Source organism: Somniosus microcephalus, chromosome 17 (genome assembly GCF_052327205.1).
Source record: "Somniosus microcephalus isolate GS21.2 chromosome 17, FLI_Smic_1.0, whole genome shotgun sequence".
Taxonomy (NCBI): Eukaryota; Metazoa; Chordata; class Chondrichthyes; order Squaliformes; family Somniosidae; genus Somniosus; species Somniosus microcephalus.
Genome location: NC_141003.1, coordinates 82,186,598 through 82,208,811, shown reverse-complemented (window position 1 = coordinate 82,208,811; position 22,214 = coordinate 82,186,598). Strand labels below are relative to the sequence as shown.

The window sequence follows — 22,214 nt, the reverse complement described above, 5'->3', positions numbered from 1 at the left end:
TTCCGCCCAGAATTGCCCCTCAAGTCGAAGTTCAGGCTGTTGATAATTTTTATGCCCAATTACCACTATATGGAAAATGGTATTTAAAGCATTAAGATTGTATTGATCCAGTTTGCATATTCCAGTATAGATTAATTTAACGGTAAATATTTAATGTCAATAGACTAGAAGTACCAATCGAGCCAATTGTGTTTTTTATTCCTGTTTGCAATGGGAAGCAGGAAGGGAGGAGAAAGGGTACTGGTGGAACCAGATAAAAGTCATGTTCTATTTTCTGATTTGTAAAATGGAGCGATTCACCAGTACCACCAGCAACAGAACTAGGCATCAAGAAAACGCGAGATTAAAACATTGGGGGTCATGTTAACCTAATATGCCTGGCAAGAAATTAACGGGATCAGATCAGCCACCAGTTCTACATGTTTTTGCAACTTAATATAGAAAGAAATTCAAGAATAAGGAACAGCAGTTTCGCCCACTGAGCTCATCTCTCTCGTACTCCAATACACCCAGCCTAGCAGAATATCTTTGACTTTACCTGGTGGAAATGGTTATCACTGTTTGAAATTTTTTTTTTTTTTTTCCTGAGAGTCGTTTTAAATTTACTTTTAACTAATTTATAATCATATTCTGTTTTCCTACTGGCCTGATTTACTTTGAAGGAAGTTTCTGGGCTCCTCCTCTTACTGTCAATTTATATTGTGTGTAACTTCGCAGAATCCCCCAAACTTTCTTCTCTCTGGACTGTAGAGATTAAGCTTCTCCAACCCGGCCTCCTAGTTCAGCCCCCTTACAGTTGGGATTATTTGTATGGATCTACAAGATGCACTGCAGCAACTCGCCAAGGCTTCTTCGGCAGCACCTCCCAAACCCGCGACCTCTACCGCCTAGGAGGACAAGGGCAGCAGGCGCATGGGAACACCACCGCCTCCAAGTTCCCCTCCAAGTCGCACACCATCCTGACTTGGAAGTATATCGCTCTTCCTTAAACGCTGCTGGATCAAAATCCTGAAACACTCGCCCCAACAGCACTGTGGGAGTGCCTTCACCTCTCGGGCTGTAGCAGTTCAGGAAGGCGGCTCACCACCATCTTCTCAAGGGCAATTAAGGATGGGCAAATACCTCAATTTGACTGTTGGGGGGTAACTGTAACCTTCCCTACCTGCTGGGAGTGGAGTGGTTTTGGGTTTGGGCGGGACAGCAGTTTTACCTGATTTTTTTTTTTTTTACTTCACGGCGTGTAAAACTGGGCAGGATGTAAAACAGGTGTCTGACCTGAAACTGCCCTGTTCCCGCTGGGCAAGTTAGGTTACCATTACCCCCTTAGTCATTCTAGCCAAACCAGTTTTCCACTCGATGTGTCAGCAATCAGACCATTTATGATGACAACAAGCAGGTTATTTACCCATAACCTTTCATTAGTGTAACTTACCTGCTTCTGTTGTAATAGGGCAAGAATCGTGAGGGACAGTCTCCACAGGTGTGGAATGTAGCCTATTATTAGAAACAAAAGAAGTCAAATTCAGAACTGCATTCTTGAAACTATTATTATAGCCCTATTATAAAACAAGTTATAATGTTCACCCATTAGCACACACAGTAACTGTACTGGGTAGGCTGGTACTGAGCGCAGTCGATCCAATCCAGTCAGTTTTCCAGTCAGCTGAGTTTGGTTAAAAATACCCCCAAGCAACGTTCTCCCCAAGGTGTGCAGGGGCGCGGCACGCAGCAATTGGGAGGTCCCGCGCAGGCCGCTCACCAGCTGTTGCCACTGGAAATGATACCGTGTTCACAGAATCATAGAAATTTACAGCACAGAAAGAGGCCATTCAGCCCATCTTGTCCGAGACGACAGTCAAAGAGCTACCCAGCCTAATCCCACTTTCCAGCTCTTGCTCCGTATCCTTGCAGCTTACAGCACTTCAAGTGCATATCCAAGTACTTTTTAAATGTGATGAGGGTTTCTGCCTCTACAACCCTTTCAGGCAGTGAGTTCCAGACCCCCACCACACTCTGGGTGATAAGATTTCTCCTCAAATCCCCTCTAATCTTTGACCAATTACTTTAAATCTATGCCACCTGGTCATTGGCCCTTCTGCTAAGGGAAATAGAGTGGAGAGGAAGGACCTATCTAGACCCAGTTAAAAGGGACTGCACAAGGAAAAAAAATTAGAGGGAACATTGCCCCTCAAAGGTGTTTTGTTTTGAACTTTTTTAGCAGTGGGTTGGCGTCTCAAATTATCAATATTTCAGGAGGCTGTCCAAGTCCCAAAAATTAAGTCAAAGTTTAAAACTTAGGTTATGTTCTGTTAATGTGGCACATCAGAATACAAAATGTAAAAGCCACCAGCACTGTGACACTATCCAAACTGGACTTCTGTCTTCACTGTGGAACTCAAACAATCCTAAAATTGAATAGGTATTTTTTGCAGGACTTTTCTTGTAGCTTTTCCCCATATCCCTAACTGAGTGGCTACACATATGGCAAAGCATTACACTGGCAGGTTATGCCGATCTGAACAGAAGGACAATGATTTTTGATTACTATTTTAAACAAAATCAATTATTTTCTTAGGTCTGGACTACCATCTTTATACTTTTAGATATGAATTGATTTCAGATCAACCAGGCAAATTCCTTCTCGTCCATTCCTCTTTTCAGTTAGCGATCGTGGAGGTACAAAACAGAAATGAGGCGCTTCCTCACTGCAGTGAGACAACATCAGAAAGCAAGACACCCTGGCAGTCTTGAGTGCTTCTCAGCAGTTGCTTTGAACAACTAGGAGCAGGCTTCTTGCCAGTTCGTTTTAATCCAGAAATAGATCACAATTCAGAGGATGATTTTTTTTTAAGTTTGCAGAAAATGTGTGTACACCAGATGTATTTTTATCTTGTATTGTCTTTTTTAATTTTTAAAAGAAGCAAGCGGGATATTTAGTGCTTCACTTGAACCGTTGCAGTCTGTGCTGTTTGATACAACTGAGTGGCTTCTGGAGTCACAGAGGCGGCAGATTTTCTTCCCTAAAAAGGACATTAGTGAACCAGATGAGTTTTTACAACAATCCAGGAGTTCCACACTCGCCATTACTGATACTAGTTTTTTTAATCCAGATTTATTTAATTAACTGTATTTAAATTACCCAGCTACTATGGTGGGATTTGATCTCCAAATCATTAGTCCAAGCCTCGGGCAGCACGGTGGCATAGTGGTTAGCACTGTTGCCTCACAGCTCCAGGGACCCGGGTTCGAATCCGGCCTCGGGTGACTGTGCAAACTCCACACAGACATTCTCCCCGTGTTTGTGTGGGTTTCCTCCGGGTGCTCCGGTTTCCTCCCACAGTCCAAAGATGTGCAGGTTAGGTTGATTGGCTATGATAAAATTGACCCTTAGTGTTAGGGGGATTAAATACGTGGGGTTACGGGGATAGGGTAGGATGTGTGTTGGTGTAGGGGTTATGGGGATCGGGGGTGGGATATGTGTCGGTGCAGGCTCGATGGGCCGAAATGGCCTCTATCTGCACTGTGAGGATTCTGTGATTACTAAGCCAGTAACATAACCACCATGCTACCTTTCCCATATAGCTAAGAAGCTCCAATGCTTCGTTTACCTATTGAGCCATCAGCTTTATTGGGTTTTCTTTTAATAGGAATATCAGACTGGAAACACAGGACAAGTTCTGTGACATCAGAGGATAGATCTATTAAGGCCAGAACTAAACTTGGGACAACAAATTATAAAATCATATGTTAATAGCACTTAAATGAGAATGTGACTTTTAAAAAGAGGTGCAGCACAAAATACAATGATGAAAATAACAGCCTGAGAAAAACGATTTTTTGTATATTTCAGACACTGCAATAGATGGTTGATTTTGAAAAAGTGTGGAAAAGTCTAAAGTGTGTGTTTTAGAACAGAATCAGATTGCATGTTATGACCAGTTGACAGCGTTGGATATACTCAATGATTATAAAACACCATCAATTCAGTAGATATTTAAGCAAAATAGGAAAGTTATTCTCCCATACAGATCACCAAATACAGATACAGGTAGACTATCCTTTATCCGAAAACCTCGGGACCAGCCGTGTTTCGGTTTTCGGAAAATTTCGGATTTCAGAAGGTATTTTATAAGACTGGGAAATTTGTTGGGGGTCGGTGTCGGCGGGGGGGTCGTCGGGGGGGGGGGGGGGGTCGGCGTCGGCGTCGTGCGCACGACTTACGCTGAACGAAAAAACTTTCGGTTTTTAGAGGTTTTCGGAAGTTCGGATAAAGGATAGTCTACTTGTAGTAGAATTGACAATGAAGCTTTGGACACCAGTTAAACAAACAGATTCTGATTAGGGCAGTGACAGTATTTAAAAGTACTATACATTTAATTCTTAACTTACTGTTTTTCTGGTTGTACTACTGCAATTTTCTTCTGTTTCTGACCTGTAAATTAATAGAAAGGAGGATTATCTCTCCTGTATATACTTAATTCTTTGAATTGCAGCGTCTTTCACACAACCCAGAATCCTAGAAATTTACAGCACAGGAGGCCGCCATTCGGCCCATCTTGTCCGCTCCGGCCGACAAACAGCTATCCAGCCTAATCCCACTTTCCAGCACTTGTTCCGTAGCTTTGTAGGTTACGGCACTTCAAGTGACTATCCAAGTACTGTTTAAATGTGATGAGGGTTTCTGCCTCTACCACCCTTTCAGGCAGTGAGTTCCAGACCCCCACCACCCTCTGGGTGAAAACATTTCTCCTCAACTCCCCCTCAACCTCCACCCAGAAAGCCAAGCCAGTGTCCTGCTCCTGGGGGAAAAACATCAAGGAGAGCAATGACCCTTTAAAAGTCCATGTGGGTGAAATTGATCTTTGGCAGTGACACAAAACAGGCAATAACGAATTGGCAGCCTCATTTCTACCCCATGGACTTCAAAGGCGAACTTCATGTGGTGAACAGTGTGCTCATTTCACTCATCCAGTGAAAGGGGCCATAGGAAAATCAACCAGTCTACAAAAGGATGCATAATTACACATCTACAACGAGCCACGAGGAAAGATTGGGTAGGCGGGGGTTGTTTTCTTTGGAATATAGGAGGCTGAGGGGAAACTTGACTGAGGTGTATAAAATTATGAGGAGCCTAGATAGAGTGGATAGGAAGGACCTGTTTCCCTTAGCAGAAGGGTCAATAACCAGGGGGTATAGATTTAAAGTAATTGGTCAGAGGTTTAGAGAGGAGTTGAGGAGAACTTTTTTCAACCAGAGGGTGGTTGGGGGTCTGGAACTCACTGCCTCACAGGCAGAAACCCTCATCACATTTAAAAAGTACTTGGATATGCACTTGAAGTGCCGTAACCTACAAGGCTACGAACCAAGTGCTGGAAAGTGGGATTCGGATGGATAGTTCTGTCGGCTGGCACGGACAAGATGGGCCGAATGGCCTCCTTCTGTGCTGTAAATTTCTATGATTCTATGATACAATGATGTCACCCAGCTCTACCACCTATATCCGCCCCTCCACTGCTTCGGTGTCGTCAGACTGCTTGCTTGATATCCAGTTTTGGATGAGCCACAATTTCCTTGGGTTAAACATTGGGAAGACTGAAGCCATAGTCTTTGGCCCCCGCCACAAACTCCACATCCTCGCCACGGACTCCATCCCTTTTCTCAGGCTAAACCAGATGGTTTGTAATCTCGGCGTCCTACTCGCTCCCGAGCTGAGCTGAGCTTCGAACCCATTACTCTCCGTTACAAAGATAGTCTAATTTCATCTCCGTAACACAACAAAGTTTATTTTCATTTGATTATGACTCTCTCTGCACTTTGTGCGTCCCATGCCCCAAGTGGTAAAATCTAGAATTACTCTTATTTTTATGCAAAAAGGCCTTGGGATTTGAAGGGGTTAGCTTAACTAACAACTCTATCTGAAACAAAAGAGTCTGCTTGGGTGGCCTATCTTTGGACTCCCTGGAGAGAGTTATACCTCCCTCCTCTCCACCAACAGCAGGCTGCGCACCTAACTTACCATGATTGGGAACGTAATAGTTAATTAAGTAACATGCATCTTTCACAAATTAATTAATTAAGACCCTGAGGCCGCCTATTTTGACTCTCCGTGTACAAGAACATGGAGTCAGGGACTTTAGAGAGAGAATAAATTAAAAGTAAAGTTCTACTGGTTGTTCAATCCTCTGTAATGCAACTTGAGAGTAATGCGACAATCTAATTACAAATTAAAAGAGACAATCAGAACAAAATAATCAAATTTGATTAAACAATTTGGACCTAAAAAGGAAGCTCTGTGTTCCTAGGTTAAAACTCAAAAAAAGTTGACAACCCTTGGCTTAGTTAGTAGATATACATAAAATATAACCACTTGAGGCATCCTGAACTAAAATTACCTAGTTTAAACTAGAACTGGTATGCGAGGGGAAACAAAGTGTACAGTCTCTGAAAGACTGGCAACTCAAGTTATGATGAATTTGGTACGATCTTAATATGCGTTTCCTTGGCAATACTTACAGACTGCACGATATGGTGGGGTCAGAGGATATCCATTCGCTTCACACCAACCAACTGGAAAAATGTCCATTGACTCTACATCAACAATGTATTCAGGGACAGATTTCTTAGAGTCTGCAATACAGTTGAGTTACATTAAAATGTGGTTGCTTAAAAAAAATCATTACCCACTGCTGTGTAGTCCTTTGATTAAGTACTTCATCATTTTATGCTATAAAAACAATACTGGCTATTTTGTTGCATGTTTATGAATTAAAAGTCTGAATATGCCATGATAAAGGTTAGAAACACCAAGTGAAAACCCAGTCACATTTAGATAAGTCACAGTACAGTAGTCAGAATGCATTTTCAACCAATTAATACAGTTGTGACTGACGTACAATAGTCCCTCTTCAAAAAGCTTAGACTACATTTTTGGCCATCTCAGTCAAAACGCACAAGAACAGAAGGATGGATGAAAAATGTTTGTCCAATATCTTCCATCACGTGCTCAGGTTTATGCATAATTTGGAGAAAATCCTACAAGTCATTTCCTTTGTAGCTTTAAATTATGTTTGCTAGAGTGTGCTTTAGAACCATAAAATTATAGAATGTTACAGCACAGAAACAGGATATATGGCCTGTTAAATTTGTGCTGGTGTTTTTTTTCTGTAATGTAGGCCGGGATTTTACTAACCTCGGCGGGCGACATCGGTGGCGGGTCCTGACCCCGCTGCAGTCTCCATCCCAGCCTCCGAAATGAATTTCCCCTGACTGGGCTCGTTAAGCTCCGCCCAGCACTTTTCCAGGCCAATTAGAGGGAGTGGGTCTGGTGGCGTCATTTGATGACACGTCATCAGCCAGTTTCCTTAAAGGGACCATGGTCAACTTTATTTTGACAGTTGTGCTGTCAGTGTTCTACAGCATTGAGGTGCTGCAAACACTGACAAGCACTGCACAAGAGGTGCATGGCTGCACCCAGGCTCTCCCATTACTCCCTCCATATGTACGCAGGGAGGTCCTCTTCCCTTCCCATGGGCGGAAGAGACCTCTTCAGGAGATCAACGCAGCCTGGTTGCACATTGCACAGGCGGGCACAAGCAGGGATGTGGTCAGGAGGACCTGGGTGCAGTGCCGCAAACCTTTCAATGATCTCAGTAGATCACGAAACCTTAGTACAAAGCAACACTCAACCTCATCCTGCTGTGCCTCTCATCACATCCCCATCACTCTGCCTTCCCTATCCTACTCCTGCACATCCTTACTCACACCAACTTACCTTGCACCTCCACCCATCTCGCTCTATCTACATTATCAATTCCCCATTTCACTAGCCACCCCTCACACTCATCCTAGTGCAATCATAACAACTAACAACACACAAGGGTAGGCACTTGGATGATTTATGAAATGTTTATGTAGTTTCTGTTAATGTGGTGTCAAACATTGAAACCTTTATTTTCAACACTGTGTTCTTGAACAGATTTGTGTGCACCTTTGGAAGTGGTTTAGTGAGTTGTAGTGAATGGCGAGACATAACGGTACTCCCCGCAATGCTGATGAGTGTGAAAGGAATGGCTTGGGCATTGTAGGGATGCTTATGGTGTTGGTGTAGGGTGGTGCCAACCTGGCACATGTGGCAGCCAGGGTGTGCAGCATCAAGTGAAGTAAATCTGGCCATGGCGAGGCCATCCCTGGCCAGCAATGTGCTCGGGTGCTGATGCCCTCTGTCCTGTGCAGCATCAGGTGATTGCGGAGGTTGGTGTTATTGTTGGTGCTGCTGGTGTGATTGGTGCTGCTGGTGTTGGGGCTGATCGTGGTGGGATTCTGAGGACCAAGATGAGATAGTATAAAGAGTACCCATGCTGATGGAATAGATGGCAGGTAAAGTAGAGATGACAGAAGCAATGTCAATGGTGAGAGAGGTAATGAGTTCAGACTGGATGGAAACTTGTGTAAAGACTTGCAGAATGATGAATTTGTTGTGGAAATGCAGTGAGGAAGAGTTTGTGGCTGAGGGAAGATATCTCTAAAGGTGGGAGCTTTTATTGTATACTTGAAGCTGTCAACTCAACAGCTGATTCAATGGTCAGTGAACTCTCGCCTCAGCTTGACAGACGTGGCCCACAACCAGCATGGACCCTGTGGGCGAGCTGTCAAATGCAGGTGGTGAGCTGAAATTCATTCTTCAGTGGCTCTGAACAAGCCACTAATTACCTGAATTGGGTCCCTCGCCGTGAACCCGCTACTGCATGTCGGGTCTGCTCAGCGCTGACAGACCCAACATCGGGGAAAGGCACGTGGCGGCGGGGTCCCAACCTGCTAGGGGAAAAAAAAACACTTTCCCACCCGACCCGCCACCGATCGTGCCCGCTGACCCCCTGCAAAATCCGACCTGTGGTCTCATCCACTCCCCTGCTCAATCTTCATACCTTTAATATTCCCTTTTTCAAGCAACTATCTCATTCCCTTCTAAAAAGAATGCATGGACTTTGCTTCAACAATAGTTTGCGGCAGAGAATTCCACATTCTAACCATCTAGTTAAAAGATTATTGAAACTGAACATTTACAATATATTTTAACAAATCAAATTAGATTGTTTCAAATATAATTTGTCACAAGAACTGGAAACACACCAATATGCACAACAAAATATTACAATAATTCCATAATGTAGCTTGCATTTAAAAAACTGAATTTTAATAAACCTCTTTATAGAAACACAGGACATGAATTTCAGAGCAGAACAATACCATATAAAATTTACAAAAAAATGAAACATGTAATGGATATGATCATGAAACTTACAAGAACTGTGCAGCAAGTTACTGTTAGGAATCTTGAATAATTCTGGCCAGAAATCTAAGCTAATTTTCACTTGCTGTGTTTGAAAATGGTGCTTGGTTTGAACTTAAGTTTCATGAAAAATGACGGAGTTCATGCTTTTTGTTTTACCAACAGCAGGGAGCTAAGCCAGTTTTCACTTGGATGTTGATTTCTATGAGCAAGTCGCGACTTTTGTATTCATTGTCACAAATTCAATGAGCTTGGGATTATTAGCGGTCATTGGCAGCCAAGATTCTGAAATAGTCATCCGAGCAGTCATATCATCAATACTGCGACATCACCACCACAGCAGGAATCATCCTTTGTCTTTGCATGCAGATAAAATACGAGCTTTAATTGTCATAAGAATTTTATTTGTCTTGTGTTGTCTTTTCCCCGCTGCTTAAAATCTCTACACCCAAATGTCAGGAAAACAGTGTACAATATTTAATTGCTTGCAGTAATAATAGTTGCAACTCACTAAATGTTTGAGAGTTAAATCCATTCTAGTTACTGTGGAATAAAAAGCTTCTGTAAATGGTACTGTGGAGTATCAACATGGCTCTTGATCACTTTGTGCGAGTTGAATTTTATTCACCATATGCACATCGGCACTGTGCCTTCAGGATTTATTCTGCTTCATGCTAACAAATAAAATGTTTAAAGTTAAATAGGTTTCCCTAAAGCTCTTGCATTGGAATTTCAGAAATGGCATTGTGCTATTTTCGCCTTGTAGCAAAAATATAAAAAGTACATTTATAACAAATTCTTCTGGATACCTAGTCCATTGAGGAACAGTCTTGTTTCTCAATTTGTTAAGTAGTTGCATTATAAATACTTTGTGGAACAATGTACGGTATTGCTATTGTTTCAGCAGCAATCCTGAACATACAATTTGAGGTTATGAGTCATGTGCTCCCTCAATAACATAACTTTGGTGTTACTGGGCTGTCCCAGTAAGTCAGGCTCAGTCTCTTGATTGTATTATGCCACAAAAATTGAAGGTCCTTGCACAACAAGTAAATCATTATACTGGGGCAAAAAGAAAACAAATTTCTGCCACAAAAAAAAAATCTAATTTAGTTCAACTCTGTGCACGATGAATAGTCCGGTGTCTGCTGTACCAATGAGAAAGAGATCTGATCATCCATCTCCCCTGTGCTCGCTGACCTACATTGGCTCCCGGTTAAGCAACGCCTCGGTTTTAAAATGCTCATCCTGGTTTTCAAATCCCTCCATGGCCTCCCCCCTCCCCATCTCTGTAATCTCTTTCAGCCCCACAAACCTCCGAGATATCTGCGCTAACTCTAATTCTGGCCTCTTGCACAGCCTTGATTTTAATCGCTCCACCATTGACGGCCGTGCCTTCAGCTGTCTAGGCCCTAAGCTCTAGAATTCCCTCCCATAAGCTCGCCGCCTCTCTTTCCTCCTTTAAGACGCTCCTTAAAACCCAACTCTTTGGCCAAACTTTTGGTCACCTGTCCCAATATCTCATGTGGCTCGGAATCAAATTTTGTTTGATAACACTCCTGGTGAAGCACCATGGGACATTTTACTATGTTAAAGGTGCTATATAAAGGCAAGAAGTTGTTGTTGATTAAATATACATTTATAGCATATGGAGGTTTGTAATTAGAATATGTACTAAAATGGACAAAAGTTCTTAATTGTACATTAAAATGTCTAGGAATTCAAAATGTTCTCCCCCGCATTTCATTTTAGTGATAAAAAAAAATTCTGTTTACCATATTATCCTAATGGCTTGTTTCAGAGCAGCGCCAACAGACCATCCTATCAGTTAATGTAACATGAATACGGTTTATTCCTCAGCAAATATGAAATTGAGTTATGTAAATATCAAAATTACGGCCGAAACTAAAGTGACTGATTATCACAGAATTCTAAGGAATGCCCACTGCACTCTTCAAAACATTAATTCTGAATTGCTGTGTCCTCAAATATTGGACCTGTTCAGTTAAGCTTCATGCAACACAGTGTTGTCTAATACGCTGGCTGCTAGACACATGTGGCTAACTGGGAACTCAGATGTGCCCAATTGCAATTTTGATTAGTAAATAAGAAATGAGTAATAGACACCATCGTTAGGCATGTGATCTCAATACGCATAGTTGCACCGCCTATACATGTAGACCGTAACCTTTTTGTGTGTGTTTGTTGGTAAAAATGGCAAGACGAAAAGCAGAGCATGTAAGCGTTTTTTTGATAGTTGTGAGTTCTTTACTTCCTTGGCTAATGCTCATTGGTAATCTGCTAAAATATAGTGTGTAACACACGCGAATACGCAAAACTTCAGCACCATGAAGACACCAACTGTATGGAGAGGGGAGCTGTCATTGAAGCCAACTTGACCAATTGGAAAAACCACTGTCAACACGTCAAATTTTGATCCTAACTAGGTACCCAGCAAATACAGTAACATTCAGGGAACTCCAGTGAAGTAGTTAATGAAGCAAATCTTGGCTACTCTTTAATGTACCTTGTACCAGAGTATCAAGACAATGATGACACAGAAGAAAACACTGCTGGATAAAGTAACAAACATGCCATCAGATTAAACAACTGAATGTCAATCCAGTTTATAAGATCTTATATGATGAGAGATCACCTTTGTTCCAGATACTTGGGAGAGAAAAAAAAATCAATGAATTCCTATAAAGTCTAGTCTTCTGCAGTGATGATTAAATGCTTCTCTTGAATGATGACCTGAAATATGTATTTTAATAAGGCTTTGATATTAGTCGTTATAGAATTTAGTCCTGTAATTTATTTTAAAATCATTGTTACCACTGAGCCAAGCTGACACTAGACTTCCAATGTATTATACATACATATAATGTCATCTCCTCTAAGATCCACTGAAATAAACTCAAGAAAGCTGATTTTCCTAGACCACTGCCCCCCTAGGGAATGCCAGAACTGTGTTCCTTTAAAGCTGGCCTGTGATTTCCAGGACCTTCAGGAGGAGAGAGGGTGCTGGAGGGCAGGCGAAGCTTGGCCTGTTGTGCAGCTGCATGTGCGAGAGGCCTGCAGCCGCCCCCTATTTTTCTGCCCCCAACGCCAGGGCTAGGTCCTGCACTTGGAGTGCAACCGGGCCATGTGAATAGCCCTTGGCAGGAAATCCCAGCAATGCTGGAGCTGGACAGGGTTTGGTCCAGTACCCGGGCAGGCAATACCAGGAAAGTTAGCTCTTCATATCACTGCAGTTCAAATTACATCATAGAAGAGCAATTTGGGTTAAATCAAGTGATTATAGAATCATAGAACCTTACAGCATAGGAGGCCATTCGGCCCATCATGCCTGTGCCGGCTCTTTAAGAGAGATATTCAATTATTTCCACTCCCCTGCTCTTTCCCCATAGCCCTGCATTTTTTTCCTTTTCAAGCATATAACCAATTCCCTTTGTAAAGTTACTACTGAATCAGCTTTTACCACCCTTTCAGGCAGTGCATTCCAGATCGTAACTCGCTGCATAGAAAAAAATTCTCCTCACCTCCTCTCTGGTCCTATTGCCAATGATCTTAAATCTGTCTCTTCTGGTTATCGACCCTTCCACCAGTGGAAACAATTTTTCCCCATCTACTCTACCAAAACCCAGCATAATTTTGAACGCCTCTATTAAATCTCCCGTTAACCTTCTCTGCTTGGAAGAGAACAATCCTAGCTTCTCTAGCCTCTCCACATAACTGAAGTTCCTCACTCCTGGTGCCATTCTATTAAATCTCCTCTGCACCTTCCTAAAGTGTGGTGCGCAGAATTAGAAACAATACTACAGCTGTGACCTAGCCAGTGATCCACAAAGCCAAAAGACCGTCCCCTGTTGGCTACCATAATGCCCACCATTGGCCAATATAAAAAACAATCTGTTAAAAATGCATTAATATCACCCTAGAGTTCACCAGTATACTATATTGAAGAATATAGATCGAACTGCATTTCAGGAACATAGCACAACTCTATGTTCAGCTGACACTAATAAACCATTTGAGCTTTGATCTTCTGGTTTACAACATGAACTCAGTCTCGATGTGCTACTGTCTTGCAACACACAACAAATGATGCGATGATGCGTTCAGATATTACATCACAATTATTAATCCTTAATGTGGGGTCCTTAACGTAGGAATGACTGAGGTGGTCAGTCTGCTGTGGAATCTACTGCTCCCGAAAAGGCTCTACTCTAATCTGAGGAATCAGATGACTGTTATAAAACCCTTGAGCTTTGGTCTTGCGGCTTAGAGCATGTGACTGATCTTACGGTTTACATCATGTGACCCTTTAATGAGGTTAGTGCCTTGCAATCATTCCCTAATGTCCATTATTGCGTATATATTCTATATAATTCATGTTTCGGTATCTATCAGATAAAATATATTATAACCCAGTTGTATACAAGATTTCTCAAAAGTTGTACACCATCAAACTGGCAGCTGAAGGGAGGGGAGGACAGCTTCGGGAAGAAGGCAAGTGTTTCCCCCCCACCCGGGGTCGGGGATCGGACACCCCTCCCGCCCCATGAACTTCCAGGTTTCCCGACAGAAACTCCGTTCCCTGCCGCCAGCCACCTACGCAGCCAACCCCCGTCAAGGTTTAGCCCAGGATTTTTTTTTTTAGTGCTTTATATATTTTTACTACTGGAATAATTCACATTCTTTGCAGTGCACGCACAAACTAAGTTTCAGGGATTGATATCTTCCTATGAGGAGGAAGTGAGTAGGCTAGGCCTATATTCTCTAGAGTTTAGAAGAATGAGAGGTGATCTCATTGAAACATACTAAATTCTTACAGGGCTTGACAGGGTAGATGCAGGGAGGATGTTTCCCCTGGCTGGGGAGTCCAGAACCAGGGGGGTCACAGTCTCAGAATAAGGGGTCAGCTATTTAGGACTGAGATTAGGAGAAATTCCTTCACTCAGAGGGTGGTGAATCTTTGGAATTCTCTACCCCAGAGGGCTGTGGAGGCTCAGTTGCTGAGTATATTCAAGACAGAGATCGATAGACTTTTGACTATTAAGGGAATCAAGGGATATGGGGATAGTTTAGGAAAGTGGAGATGAGGGAGAAGATCAGCCATGATCTCATTGAATGGTGGAGCAGGCTTGAAGGGCCAAATGGCCGACTCCTGCTCCTATTTCTTATGTTCTTATGTTAAAAGGCTAAAGGCAGTACCATACAATATTGAAATATTTAACAGTTCTGTTTATTTCTGTGCAGAGATTTGAGATACAAACAATTCAGACTATAAATTATATTTTACTTAGAGAAGTTCAAAATTGTGTCACAGTAAACTGATTGTCTCAAGTTGCTATGGAATGTCAATCATTTTCAAGCTACGTTTTATTTTGCCGTTAAATAGAAAATTCTTCAGAAGCAAAATCATGCCTTCATCCTGTTTAATTCACTGGCTTTTTTTAAAAAAATCACCGAAGAAATACTCCAACTGAAATAGAAATGATACTAAAATAGGTATGCGGTCTCTTAGTCATCTTGTTCAAGTAGATTACCAGAGCTCTTCAAAATGATAATCTATTTCTGCTTCTGGTCATTGTTCTACAGGAAAAAACCCTTTAAGTTTCTTAATTATTCAACCGCATAGTAAAAACAAAGAATGTAATTGACATGTGGGAAGAGTTGGAAAGTTACTGACTGCATGCTATTGATAAATGGTTAGATGAGCCAGTTTTGTTTTTGTGTGTCAACAATGTTTCCATTTCCTGAACTCACATTGCTGGTCCTGGTTGTCAGGCTGCATTATCTGCTGTCGGTTTGGGTCGCTAGCCCTCCCCCCAACTCCACGCTAACTATAAATGTATGCCAACTTAATGCACAACATCCGCTCTTTGTTCAAGATAATGTTAGTAATTCTTCTGTATTTCTTTGAATGTATATTCAAAATCCTTTTGAACATCCTTGATTTTAATCACTCCACCATTGGCGGCCGTGCCTTCAGCTGCCTAGGTCCTAAGCTCTGGAATTCCCTCCCTAAATCCCCCCTCTTCTCCATTTCTCTTTCCTCCTTTAAGATGCTCCTTAAAATCTACCTCTTTGACCAAGCTTTTGGTCATCTGGCCTAACATCGCCTTATATGGCTCATTGTCAAATTTTGCTCTTTTGTTTGATAACGCTCCTGTGATGTTTTATTATGTTAAAGGCGCCATATACAGTAAATACAAATTGTTGTTGTATCCTCTGCTAATTACTACCAATACTTTTCTGAATTTGTGGTTTTGAACTTGCATCCTATTTCTTGGCCTTTAACTCACTATGCCTCTATTCTGTTGTTGTAGTCTCTTACCACTCTTAAGCCTCGATTTTACGATAACCCACCTGGTGGAAATAGGATGGGTTAAGTTAAAATCGGGACTAAATTTTCTCGTCTCTGGTACTCGTTAAATTAAGAAAAAACTTGCACTGCATTCACTGAAAGTGTGTTTTGTACTAAAATACAACATTTCCAGACATCTTTGAAGGTATTTGAAGCTTAAGAATAAAGTTATATCAAGACAGGATTCTATTTGCATACTGTTTTATAGAGGTGTCATACTAGCACTAGCGTAACAAAGTTGTTTCAAGTTTTCTGCAAGTCTACTGTCATTATGTAGCAGAAAGTTTATTCTCAGCATGATTCAGGATGAAAAGTGCCTCAGGAGCTTAGATCAAAATCTGACTGAAATTTATCTCTGCGTGATGGTTGATACTCAGAATATGTGAACATAATCTTACTACAGCCCAAAAAAAGGCCCCCAAACAAGCATGAACTCAAAGTCCAAACCTCAGCTTCCCTTTCCCCTTCTACATGTGGTTCATTGCTTCCAGCATTTAATTGAAAATGACGGTGTAGACATTGTAGAACAAGGAGTGTCATATTAATATCCAATTTGAGATACACAAGACATAAAAAGTAATTTGCCAACAGTCTAAAGGTTGCAATATATGCTGCAGATTAATAAAACTCAAAACCAAGGTCTTCCTGTCTAATAATGAATAAGATCTGGTTCAATGTATTTATTTTATACAAAGACAGTTTTGGAGATTGATTTTTTTGTACAATGTTTAAAATGATTGCAAAATGCTACTGTCCTTTGCACCAAACTCCTCTTGATTGGATAAAAACACTGTTGAAAGTGCTTTGTAAAATATTTAACCAGCAAATATTTTAATCCAAGCTAAATTTGATTACAATGAGAAAAACATGACCTTGTAAAGTTTCTACCTGCATTCCTATCAATATAAAATAATCAAACTAGATCCAAGAGAGCCAAAATATATACTTTTAATGTATTTTTCTGTCATCAGGACAAAGGTTGTCTGCACCAGGGAATGGGAACACCTCAGTTCAGTCCGTAAGGGTGACCCCGAGCTTCCGGTCACCTGTCACTTTAATTCTCCGCCCCACTCCCACTCTGACCTCTCCGTCCTCGGCCTCTTGCATTGTTCCAATGAAGCTCGAGGAACAGCACCTCATCTTTCGATTAGGTACTTTACAGCCTTCTGGACTCAACATTGAGTTCAACAATTTCAGACCATAACCTCGGCCCCAATTTTTTTCTCTCACATGACAGCTGTTGATGATTCTGCCGTTGCCATTTACACTTCATCTAGAGTCATCTTTTGTTTCTTAACTTGTCCCATTACCATCTCCTTTTGCCTCGCACCATCATCCCTTTTGTCTTTTAATCTCTCCTGCCTTCCATCCTATCACAGAGCTTCCCTTTTGTTCTTTCCTCCCCTCCCCCCTTTCCCTGCCCTTACACCTGCTTAAAAACCTGTTCCATCTCCAGCTTTTTCCAGTTCTGATGAAGGGTCATCGACCCGAAACGTTAACTCGGTTTCTCTCTCTACAGATGCTGCCTGACCTGCTGAGTGTTTCCAGTATTCTCTGTTTTTATTATAATGAGAAACTGTACTCGTTTCAGTCACTTCTTCTCAGGTAAAGAGCAGGGTGATTGAAGAGTTAAACTTGCTCTGCTACACTAACAATTTCCTATTTCTTTAAAGTACATCCAGATTAAAATAAAAAAAAGTAAACGGTTGACAAATATACACATTTTTTAAAATTTTAGATACAACAAAATAACAGAATATTTTTATCTCAGCAAGATTTACTCATTTCGTAGTGTCCCCCGTAACATCAAAATTAATGAATTACACAAGCTCGCTTCACTGGCCTTAATATTTCCCATTATGGGGCTAGATTTTCGTGGAGCCATCAGGCGGGGTTTCAGATGTGTGGGGGGGGGGGGGGAAATCCCGAATTTGGGGGTCCCGACACCATCCCGCCCAAAACCCCGCCCCACATAAGTTTCAGGGGCGGCGGGTACCCGCCCCGCACTGGGACCCGCTGAAACCAGGCGGGAAGGGATTAGTGCCAATTAACTGCCTGTTAACAGGTAGTTTTTAGCCTAATCCCTATTTTGAGGGGTTTCGTGTGGGTTTCCCGACGGCTCCAAACCACGCCAGGTTAGAGCAGGCGGGCCGTCGGGTTGAAGGAGTTGGAGGGGTCGCGGTGTTGGCGCTCAGGTGAGTGATGGGTGCATGAGTGTAAAGGTAAGTGTGTTTGGTGTGTCTAAAGTGTGTAAAGAACTTTTACTTACCTGTATTTACCTTCACAGCCTTTCTTCCTGTAGCCGTCGGGAGCCCATCACTCAGCCGGAACTTAAAGCTGAACGGCTGCGATCTGTCAAAAGTGACAGCCTTAAGCTTTGAGTGCCAGTAAGAGTTCTAACTGAGTCTGTGCAGAATGACTCATGGTAGAACTGAGACTGAGACTGTCAGTGTTTCACAGCTTCAAACAGCTGTGAAACACTGATACAGGTATTTCATCTGTCAAAAACTCTTGACAGATGAAATTGCAGTCTGTGACGTCACCTGTTGCCGGGTGGCCCTTAATTGGCCTGCTGAGCCCGCTGGGCGGGCTCAACAAGTCAAACAAGGGAAAATCGCGCGGATTGGCCGGACGTCGAAGTAGGCAGGTCAAAAACCCGAAAGGGGAAGTCCCGCCTTCTTCCCGACAGGTTCGGGAAAATCTACCCCCACGTGTTTATGCCTCAATCTAGAGGTTCTCACAGCCTTCCTCTGGTAGGAGAAAGCAAAGCTTGTGTGTCTCATTGATAGTTTCAAAATCAAACTGGCTTAGACATTTTTTGACCGAAAAACCTACCGTCTGCCCCTACCTCAACTCTCAATCGAGGATTGACACCTCTCTGAAATGTTCTAACAACTCTCTCGTCTCAAACTGATACGGCATAGCAAGTATGCACAATTCTATTAATTACTTCATCAGATACTTCAGGTGTTGGGCCCAATCAACATTCCAGAGAGCTTGTGTGTTGCTGGGTGTCATTCCCAAAATTCCTTCTAGATCAAATAGGCAAAAATCTTGAAATATGACAGCACTGAATGATGGTTGAAAATGTTAGTTACTCCTGTGCTTGGATGAGATTCTAAAAAAAGTGCTCAAACTTTTCTAAGAGCATCTATTCTTGCATTATGCTAAATAGATATTATTCAAATACATTTAATACCACCAGTATAATGAAAAACCCAACGGTTTTAAAAACATAAGGGGTACCCTGGGGGAGTGGGGCGGGTGGTTAAAATTGCTGTAGAGGACTTACTGCTTCCACCGCTGCCCGTTTCCCGATGAGATCAGGTGGGCAGCCCGTCAATCATCTTAAAATTAGGCCCAAGAGTTAAAGTTGCTTAAGCCTCACACTGGCGTCGTAATGGGGGCTTGCTGCTCGCCCCACCTCCCGTCCGCCTGATTCTCACCCAGAGTTAAGATCGGGACTCTAGATCTGTTACATAGCCATGGTAGCCTGCACCTTCGGCTCAGACAGTATCTCTGGATTTGCTGACTGTGGAATAAGGATGATCAAGACCAATGAAAATTGGACATTAGTGCAGCTGGAACTTCTACTTAATCATGCCTGAAAAGAAGCCTGGTCCCTTCCCAATTCACTGTGCTTCTGCACCTCAAATGATTTAAGTGAAAAGTCACTGGTTAATATTGCACTCATTCATGAAAATGTCAATTTCTTTAAACTATATACACAAATTCTGATTTTCCCTGTCCACAAAAATCTAAAATGGCTATTACCAGCCAATTAAGTTCCTCCATTCAAAGTCCAAAAGCCATTTCTATACATTTAATTTTGCATGCACATCCCAGAATCACACCTTCATCTGAATCCTCTGAAATGCATCAATACCCTTTTGAAGGAATGTGCCTAGACTTGCTCACAATATTCTAAATGTTACTGACGTGTTACACTTGGTTATAACCAGTTTTAATTTATAATTAAATACTATTGATATCCATTAAAGAACTCAATTGGATTTACAGTGAATGGATACTTAGTGAATGCTCATTATAACCAAATCATTATCTTTTTTCTATCTTTCATAATGGATTCATTCATTATATACACACACAGAAGCATATAGGCTTCTCGTTCCAATGTATACTGCCTTACTTTGGTGGTTTTCTATACTCTGACAGGGCTCCCCGTCCTAACATCCGAAAGATGAAGTCAGCTACTCAAAAAGCAAAACCACACTATCTTTGCAGAAAACATCAAATGTGCTAAGCAATCATCAAATACAGAAAAATTGAGAAATGTTGTGGATCACTCTGGGGTCCTGGGATTTCCATACGAGTTATGAACAGTGTAACTATCCAGGGTTCTAGAACATAAGAAATAGGAGCAGGAGAAGGCCATTCGGCCCCTCGAGCCTGCTCCACCATTCAATAAGATCATGGCTAATCTTCGGCCTCAACTCCACTTTCCCGCCCGATCTCCGTATCCCTCGATTCCCCTAGAGTCCAAAAATCTATCAATCTCAGCCGTGAATATACTCAAAGATTCACAACCCTCTGAGTGAAGAAATTCCTCCTCATCTCGGTCTTAAATGCCCTACCCCTTATCCTGAGACTATGCCCCCTAGTTCTGGACACTCCAGCCAAGGGAAACAACCTCTCAGCATGTACCCTGTCAATCCCCCTCAGAATCGTGTATGTTTCAATGAGATCACCTCTCATTCTTCTAAACTCTAGAGAGTATCGGCCCATTCTACATAATCTCATCATAGGACAGCCCTCTCATCCCAAGAATCAATCTAGTGAACCTTCGTTGCAGCGCCTTCAAGGCAAGCATATCCTTCATTAGATAAGGAGACCAAAACTATGCACAGTACTCCAGGTGTGGGCTCACCAAGGCCAGAACAAACCTCTGTGGAATGCCACTAGTCTCTGGTTCAAAACTGTATTTTCCATTTACAGGAATTTGCTTTCTATTGCTAAGCAAATTTTCAGTCCAACTAACTTCCATTAACCTACAAAGCTTTCTTTTTTCAAGCTTCCGATATAGGCAAGTTGTTTGAAAATGCAAGGAAACTATACTTGCTGGATAACCCTCGTCTGTTAATTTAGTTACCTTCTTCAAATAATTCCAGCACATTTGAGACATGAAATATTGCTTCTCCAATAATGATTACTATTCCTTTGTTTGATGAACAGATAGTGCCCTGTATAATGTTCTATTGACATTACACTTACTCGACTACTTTACCAATTGAGGGCTGCATTTTTTCTGCACATTTTGGGGCCTTCAAAGCTGTAGATTGCCCTGCCTCCCCCCCAACCCACCCCGACCACCAAAAGATTCGGTGGGGAGACTCAGCCAGGGCTGGTGAAGGTGAATTGGGGCCTCAACAAAATTCAACTAAACACAAAAGCAGCACTAAAAAAGCAAAGCTTCAATGCCATACTACAGCGCCTTATCTTAAATGTTTGTTTCCTGAAGGTGGTGTTGCTGGTTATTGTACAACAGTGCAGTATTTAAGTGGTTAAAGGCTCTGAAACTAAAACTTAATAATGTTTTTAATGGATGACTTACATATGATATGGCAATCAATACATTTTGAATTAAAAACTTTTTTGAAAAAAAACCCAACATAAAACATGGGCTTACACAGACTATATATTTTTTTATTCGTTCCTGGGATGTGGGCGTTGCTGGCAAGGCCGGCATTTATTGCCCATCCCGAATTGCCTCTCGAGAAGGTGGTGGTGTGCCGCCACCTTAAACCGCGGCAGTCCGTGTGAAGTTACTCCCACAGCGCTGACTTTGTTGCAGCGGTTTGGTACAACGGAGTGGCTTGCTGGGCCATTTCACAGGACAGTTGCTGTGGGTCTGGAGTCACATATAGGCCAGACCGGGTAAGGACGGCAGATTTCCTTCCCTAAAAAGACATTAGTGAACCAGATGGGTTTTTATGACAATCCAGTAGTTCATGATAGCTAGCTCTTTAATTCCAGATTTTTTATTTAATGAATTTGAATTTAAATCCCCCAAGCTGCCGTGGTAGGATTTGAACTCACGGCTCAACAGATTACTACTACCAGGGCTCTAGGATTACTAGTCCAGTAACATAACCACTATGCTACCGTTCCTATGACCTGGGCATGGAACAAACAGCCACAAATGTTTAACAAGTCAAAGCATTACTATTTCCAACAAATCTATTCTCCATTCATCTTACCTTCAAGGTGAAGCCACATTAATCGACCTTTTACTTTTGTGATTGAAGCAACACATATTTCTGCCAGGTTATTAAGGGCAACAGCCTCCAACTTCATATTTTTGGTGAAGCCTCGATTGAGTGAAGTCTAAAAAAGGGTGTAAAAACAAAACCCCAAATAAACTAAAACTATAAGAAAACAGCACTAATAAAAATCAAACCTTCTCATTGTTACATAGTCTTTGCAGCCAAGTTTGCTGCATGTTATAACAGCTATATTGAATGTTCTGAAACATTATAAATATAATGCGATAATCATCGGAACAAAAACCCAGCAGCTTTGTCACAGAACCTT

General features: G+C 41.9%; 1 protein-coding gene across 1 annotated transcript in view; it reads right to left on the bottom strand.

Moving 5' to 3' along the window:
• sfmbt2 (Scm like with four mbt domains 2) overlaps nucleotides 1-22,214 on the bottom strand; it is a 228,546-nt gene that overhangs the window by 60,899 nt on the left and 145,433 nt on the right. The window contains exons 11-14 of the mRNA XM_086010750.1: nucleotides 21,881-22,007; nucleotides 6,514-6,627; nucleotides 4,390-4,432; nucleotides 1,433-1,494 (exon numbers count right to left, since the gene is read on the bottom strand). Coding sequence (XP_085866876.1) covers nucleotides 1,433-1,494; nucleotides 4,390-4,432; nucleotides 6,514-6,627; nucleotides 21,881-22,007 — 346 coding nt within the window. The remainder of the gene's footprint in view (nucleotides 1-1,432; nucleotides 1,495-4,389; nucleotides 4,433-6,513; nucleotides 6,628-21,880; nucleotides 22,008-22,214) is intronic.